Source organism: Myotis brandtii, unplaced genomic scaffold, assembly GCF_000412655.1.
Source record: "Myotis brandtii unplaced genomic scaffold, ASM41265v1 scaffold488, whole genome shotgun sequence".
Lineage (NCBI taxonomy): Eukaryota > Metazoa > Chordata > Mammalia > Chiroptera > Vespertilionidae > Myotis > Myotis brandtii.
The window spans coordinates 545,058-552,681 of NW_005368638.1; the positions used below are offsets into that span (position 1 = coordinate 545,058).

At 44.6% G+C, this 7,624-nt stretch overlaps 1 protein-coding gene across 1 annotated transcript in view; it reads left to right on the plus strand.

The window, feature by feature from the left end:
- CFAP221 (cilia and flagella associated protein 221) overlaps positions 1–7,624 on the plus strand; it is a 96,013-nt gene that overhangs the window by 79,705 nt on the left and 8,684 nt on the right. The window contains exons 22-23 of the mRNA XM_005876486.2: positions 5,310–5,402; positions 6,572–6,667. Coding sequence (XP_005876548.1) covers positions 5,310–5,402; positions 6,572–6,667 — 189 coding nt within the window. The remainder of the gene's footprint in view (positions 1–5,309; positions 5,403–6,571; positions 6,668–7,624) is intronic.

Genomic DNA, 7,624 nt, shown 5'->3' on the forward strand with positions numbered 1-7,624 from the left:
CCCTGCTCTGTGCATGACGGGGCGGCGCCCCAACTCCCCAATCAGCCCTGCTCTGAGCCCGACCAGGGGCTGCACCTAAGGATTGGGCCTGCCCTCTGCCACCCAGGAGCAAGCCTAAGCCAGCAGGTCGTTATCTCCTGAGGGGTCCCAGACTGTGAGAGAGCACAGGCCGGGCTGAGGGACACCCCCTCCCCCCCCCAGTGCACAAATTTTTGTGCACCGGGCCTCTAGTAAAAGTATAATATGCTAAGTGTCTGACCATTCGACCAGTTGGTATGATGCACATTGACCACCAGAGGGCAGACACTCAACCAGTCTGTTAGCTTGCTGCTGGGGCCCAGCCAATTGGGATGGGTGAGACAGGCTGGACATGCCCTGGAGCCCTCCCACGGTCCCTCCCTGGCCCCGATTGTGCACCAGTGGGGTCCCTCAACCTGGCCTGCCCCCTCTCATAATCCAGGATCCCTCAGGGGATGTCAGAGAGCCTGATCCCACAGGCCAAGGCAAGGGACCCCACTGGTGCACAAATCTGTGCACCAGGCCTCTAGTATTTTAATAAAAGTGAACAACCAATCCATACAATTCAGCTGAAATATTCATGGTTAGTTTTTCACATTTTAAAATTGCCAAGATGAGCCTTCTACACTGTTCCAGTCTGGTTCCAAAGGATCCATGTTTCCCTCACGCCACAGCCTGTGAGAGCACCACAGCAAGGCCCACAGTAATCATCATATAGAGCAGTGGTTCCCAAACTTATTTGGCCTACCGCCCCCTTTCCAGAAAAAATATTACTCAGCGCCCCCTGGAAATTAATTTTTTTTAAATTTTAATAGCAATTAAACAGAAAGATATATGTATTAATGTTTCTACCTTTTTCGTAAAATATAGTAAAGAAAGGTGTAAATTAGAAACATTGAAGTTTGAAATTATGAAACTATTTATTGAACTCAGAATAGAAAGGTAATACAAAAAAAGTTAAAACAAATGCACCTGTGGCCATCACCGCCCCCCTGGATCGCTGCAGCACCCACCGGGGGGCGGTAGCGCCCACTTTGGGAATCACTGATATAGAGGCATAGCTCAGCTCTGGATTCAGCCTATCACTCAGCTCCAGAAGCAGAATGGGGAAATGAGTATATTGTTGGACCAAAGAAATTTAGCGTCACCCTTTTTTTTCCAATCTGCTTATATAACACCTCTTCAAAGCCCTGAGATACCAAACAAGAAGTCTGCTGCCTTTTCTTTAAGGCTCTGCCTGATCAAGAACCCACTTCTGAAACCTTGAATTTGCATCTTTAGTTCATTGTCCTCATAAACATAGTTAAATAAGTTGTTGGTGAGCAAATTTGACTAGTATCCTGAAATGATTGTTATCACCTTATGTTCAAATCCTTGCTTCAGAATGAGGCCCACCCCAAGGTGACAGAGCCCTGCCATGGCCCAGGAGTGGTCAGGAAAACCGGGCTCTGCCACCACAGGATCAGCGGGGGACCTTTGCCCCCGGCTCCCCACAGTGTGTCCAGTTCCTCTCCCTCAGCAGAATGCCACGCTGCTGCCTCCCGGGGCTGTAACTCAGCCTCGCCCCCGGCCACCTCCGAGCCCAGCCCTCCTGTCCAGAGGGGGGGATTGGACCTGTGGCGAAGACCCTTCTCAGCCTTGACATTTTCGTTTAGGAGGAGGAGGAGAGCTAAGCCAGGGTGCAGCAACCTCAGGTGTACCACCGTCCACCGCCCCTCCCCGGGGCCGGAGCAGCGAGTTGAAATCCAGTGTGTGACTCCAGAACGCTTCATTCACTTCTTCCTTCTTCGCCTGCAGAAAAGCTTTTCCTGAATTAAGGAAAATCCAGACTTGCTTCCAGAGATTTTCCGAATACCACCCCTTTGGGTTTCTCCTTAATGCTTCTCTACTCCTCCTCCTTGCCTGGAGAGTAACATGACGCCAAGCATAGGACATGTAGGACTTCAAAAACAGTCGTTCTTTTTCTCTGCGTTTACTCATACCTCATCCACCCCACTGCCATCTCAAAATAAACTAAGCATCTCTGTTCTTCACTTAAGCGTATCTCCAAAACCCAAAATCGCCATAATGGCAGTGACACAGACACTGCAGACAGAGCAATGTTTTGGCGTCTGAGAGACCTGCTCCATTACTTGCTAGCTGTCACCAGCTCTATGTCCTTGGGTGAGTTACTTGTTATTGAAGCACTTTGCGCAACAGTTTCCCCGCCTGTGAAACAGTATGTGATGGCATCCTCACCCCACTGCTGTTCGGATTAAAGTGAAATGATGATGTGATGCATTAGCACCATCGAGTTACTTGTTACTGAAGCACTTTGTGCAACAGTTTCCCCGCCCGTGAAACAGCAATGGTGATGGCATCCTCACCCCACTGCTATGCAGATTAAAGTGAAATGATGATGTGATGCATTAGCACCATCCTATATAATAAAAGACTAATATGCAAATTGTCCCCTTGACCAGTTCAACTGGGAGTTCGACCAGGGAGCAGGGCCGGGCAACCGCCCGCAGTCCCTATCCCCAGCCAGAGCGGGCCAGCCAGAACCTACCTGTGCATGAATTCGTGCACCAGTCCTCTAGTCTTTAATAACTTCCTGCTCTTCTACCTTCCATACCCACCCACTACAGCTTGCAATCCCCCTGTTACCACCAGATGGTGACGGTCTGCCACCACCTGACCACCCCATTTTTTGTGGGGTGAGGATACTTCAAACTTACCCTTATAATCTGTAAATATAGCTGGTGTGGGGTACTGTCAGGAGACTGACTAAGCGAGATGAGAAATGGTGAGAGGTAGAGATTGCCCTGTCCACCAACTGGCCCCACGCACAGGTCTCCAGAATGAAGGGGGGGAAAATCTCCCGAGGCTGTTCTTTCAAAAAGCAGTCAGAATGCAGGTACCTGGGGCTTGAATTAACCATGAATTAACCATGAATTATACGTGAATTAGAGAAAAGTCCCCAACCGTGAGTTGTCACTTTCAGCTTCTGGGTCTGAGTGCTCTGTTGGGCCAGATTGTTTCCAAATAAACCATAATTGGTAACAGATTATAAAATTAAAAGAGGATTCTATATTTCCGAATCCTGGATTTTCATGATACAAGATTCTAGATCATGGAGATTTTTTATTTCTAAGAGGAGTTATAAAATAATAACGGCATTTCTTTTTAAATTCTTACCAATCCATTAATGATACTTCAACTTTGCAACCATTTTGCTTGAATAAATTACCTATTATTTATGAGGCGTTTCCCTTGTGTCTTTTTCCCTTGAGAGTTACCTATTTGCTGTTAAACCCTGTGATATAGTTAGTGTTTATTCCAAGTCATTTTGGTATTCAGAATAATCAAAACACCTCAACTTGGTTTCTTTACTCTTTAGTAAATTTAGAGAGAATTTGTTGAATCTTTAGGACTTTCATAAAGTCGACAGCAACTGAATGAGTTATCTAATCCAGTGCCCAGACTTCTGGGTTTTATAGGTGAGTGAAATGGCCAGAGGAATTTGGGGACTGCTTTAGCATTGCCAGCGTTTACTTTGCCAAGTAAGGCATTAAAAGAAGCAAAGCAGAGCAAAACACCCACCCACCCTCTGTTGTTGCCATTACTTCCATTTCAGAAGAACATATTAACATGCAAAAAGTAAGAAGAGCCCTGGCTGGTGTGCTCAGTGGTCATAGCACCTACCTGAGCAATGAAGGGTCTCGGGTTTGATTCTCCATCAAAGGCACGTACTTGGGTTGCGGGTTCGATCCAGGCCGAGTATGGGAGGCAGCCAGTTAATGTGTCTCTCTCCCATTGATGTTTCTCTCTCCCTCCCTCCCTCCCTCCTGTCCACTCTCTCTGAAAAGCAATGGGGAAAAAAATATCCTCAGATGAGGATTAACAACAACAACAAAAAAAGTAAGAGGAACATAGTTTCAAAACTTTAAAATCGGGTAATCAGGGAAAGCACGCGGCGGTTGCCATTCCGTCTTCCCAGTGCTGCCTGCTTTGGAGATGGTCCGGGCTTGAGCAGCTGCTGGGCCCTCTTCCGGGCAGGACCCCCCGACTGCCCCTGGGAGGCCCAGTGCGCTGGCAGCTAGAACCTGCACTCGGCCTTGGTCAGGCAGTAAGCCACTCCCTGGGTTCCTTTCAGTGAGGAATGACATGAAAGACAATATCAGGCGCTCCCTGTACACATTGCCCCTGGGGGGCTTCTTTCTTGGCCTCTTCAGCAGATAAGCCTGGGTGTGTATGTGGGGAATACACACACACACACACACACACACACACACACACGTACATACCAAAACACATGCACACACAGTGTGTACATACATACATATACATGTGCACATAAACACATGTACATACACATATACAGTATATATATCAGAAATCATGACTTCACACCAGTGCTTATACAAATTCTCTATCCATAGAGTATTGCTTCCTTCCCCCGCTCGTATTTGTATGTTCCTTCTCTCACTGTGAGAACCCTGGCTCCTAACACATTTACTTGCTCAGTTTTACAGCACATCTAAACTCATCTCAGAATCACCGCACCTATAACCACTTTAATAAGCAAGCACAATAGAGTTCGGATTTACTTGTAGTTTTCCCCTATCCCCACCACATTCAAAGCAGGAAGTATATAGTGAGGTACTGTATTTATAAATTGCTTGGATGACTTCTCCTTCCCACATTCCTTCCTTCCCTTTTTCCCCCTTTCTCTTTCTCTTCCTCCCTCTCTTTCTCTTCTGTCCCTCCAGTGTGGCTATGGAATTCATATGAAACATTTGTTTCCGTTTGCTTTCCGTTTAGGGTTTTTTCTTTCCTTTCTTATAGATTTAATGTTATTGTTTTATGTGTAGAGCAACGACGTGCTTTCCAAACTCAAAAGGACAGGAAAGGCATAGGGAGCAATGTCACACCCTCCTGTTCCCCTCCCAGCCTTTGTGGTAACCAACCAGCTTGGTCTTCTAACTTATCCATCCTTAGTTTCTCTTTATAATGCTAAGTAGAATATATGTATTTTCCTCAGTTTCCCTTCTTTCTTATACAAAAAAAAATCTATGTTTTTGAACCCTGGGAAATGTCTTATTTGGCAACATGTTCTTGGATTTGACTGGGACCTGTCACACCCCGCCTCTGCCCCTAGGAAAACGTCAGTGGGATTTCAGGAGCGAAGGCGGACAGAATGGTAAAGGCCTCGCGGGGGTACAACAAAAGTGCTTTAGGAAATTATGCAAAGACCCCACGACTGCTACCGTGATCGTTTACCTTCGGCTGCTTGTGTGATTTTCCCACAGCTGTGACTCCCTCAGTTCAGTTATGCTTCCTACAGACGTCCCTGCGACTCTTAAAGCCTTACCAGAAGAAGACAGACTGGATACAGTCGAACGGTACGCTCTTCACCTTTGTCTCTAATGTAGTCTGTTTTCCACAATTATGCTGGATGCTGCGAGAGATTTCAGAGGAGCATTCAGTGCCTGAGCTTGCAGCCCAAATGAGGCCAGCCGAACCCCTAAGTAGTTAAGATGTTAAATTCATTGCAGGGGATACACGGTCTCTAGGGCTCAAATGTGCTGATCTTTAGGTGTCTGGGAGCTCAAGGGAGGGGAGAGCAGAGGCAGTGTGGGTGGGTGGGAAGACTTCAGTGGTCGTGTAGACTTGGGTCAGTACTTGAATGACAGGTAGGACTTGGAGAGGGATAAAAAAAAAACAGGCCCGAAACCAAGGCACTTACATTTAATTTCACTGATGAGCATCCAGCAGCCAGTGGAAATATGTCCTTAAAGCTCCTATCACTGTGCCCACTTAAGCATTTTTATATGTAAATAATCAATTAGTGAAATGCCCAGTATCTGAGACATAGCTGATCTCCTGTCATCAGTTTTACTGATGTGTGAACAAAGTTTTACTATGACATGACCACGCCCATTTATTTGAGTATTTTCTGCTTCCTTTCATGCTATAAAAGCAGAGTTGGTAATTACACAAGAGACTGTGTGACCTGCAAGCCCTTTACAGAAAAAGCCTGCTGACTCCCGGCCTAAGGGATAGCAGACCAAAGATAACACTTGGCTCTTTCCCTTTCATTTCTTCTTTCACCCATAAATTATTTATAAACATATTGTTTAATTTTTCAAACAGTTGTGGATTTTTTTCTAGTTATCTTCTTTGCAGTTGAAATCTATTCAAATTCCATTGTGGGCAGAGATTGTACTCTGAATGACTTCAATCTTTGGAACTCACTCAGGCCTTCTTTATAGGCTGGGATATGGTCAATATTGGTAAATGTTCCATGTACACTTGAAAAGAACATGAATTCTGTAATCCTGTTTTAAACATTGCTTTTTATTCTCTGGTTATAAATAATGACTCCTACTGTTGTTCATTGGTGGAAAGCAATTTATCAGCCCTCTGCTTCTCTTAACACGGACTCAACACAAGTAGGTAGAACTAACCTTGAAGACCACAGGAGTTGCATAACTCTTAAATGATTCAGTATTTCTTTTATTTTGGGAAGGAAAAACTGTTCCAGCTCAACAGTTTTCTTATTCCTTTTCAGTGAGCTCTGTGAACAGAATATGGAAATTATGTTGACTCCAGAAATGATCGAAGTGGAATTCCCTATGTTGGACCACAAGGACACCAAAAAGGAGAAGTAAGTGGATGCTTTTCTGCCTACTAAGAGGTGGCCTTGGATAAAATTTGCCTGACACGAACCGCAGAACTGTCATGTTGTCTGAATCTACATATCTCACGGTTTTAAGAAAAGAGGTTTCCTATACTTTTGGTAATTAGATGTGTGTTTTATTTTAGGCACGCTGCATTCCTTTAAATACTGTTAGCAAATACGCCTTTAAAAACTGAATCCAACTTTTCCAGTTGCTTATCAATTAATCTCAGAGATGTGTTTGTTTCTTATTGATAGCTGAAGGAGTTTCATCCCATATGAAAAGAGTTTCATTCCGGGCTCTGGAGCCAAATGAGACCTATGAGTCCCAACTCCACCATTTATGACATGTGAGATCGCTAGCCAGGTTACTTACCTTTAGTAACTGGGTCTCATTTTCCTCATTGGTAACACGCAGAAAACAAACTCTCCGAGGCAGTTGTGAGGATTAAATAAGACTCAAATGTGAAGACACCAAGCTAGTTGCTAGATGTGAACCAGATGCTTGACAGATGTTGATGTCTCCCTTTGCCTCTACATCAGGGGCCAGCCAGCTAAGCAAACATCATCATCCTTAAAGAAACTGGTATTGATTAATATTTTTATAATGGACATAACCACATGTCGTTCATATGGTTCATAAGTTTGAAATTCCAGGTATACTTTAAAAATTCTTTTTATTTAAAAAATGCTTTTTGTTATTAAAAATAATCAAAAGCTGCCCAGCTGGTGTGGCTCAATGGTTGAAGGTCGATCCATGAACCAGGAGGTCATGGTTCGATTCTTGGTCAGGGCACACGCCCGAGTTTTGGGCTCAATCCCTAGTAGAAGGTGTGCATGAGTTAGCTGATCAATGATTCTTTGTCATCATTGATGTTTCTAACTCTCTCCTTCTCCCTTCCTTTCTCTGAAATCAATAAAACACATTTAAAAAACTATATATAT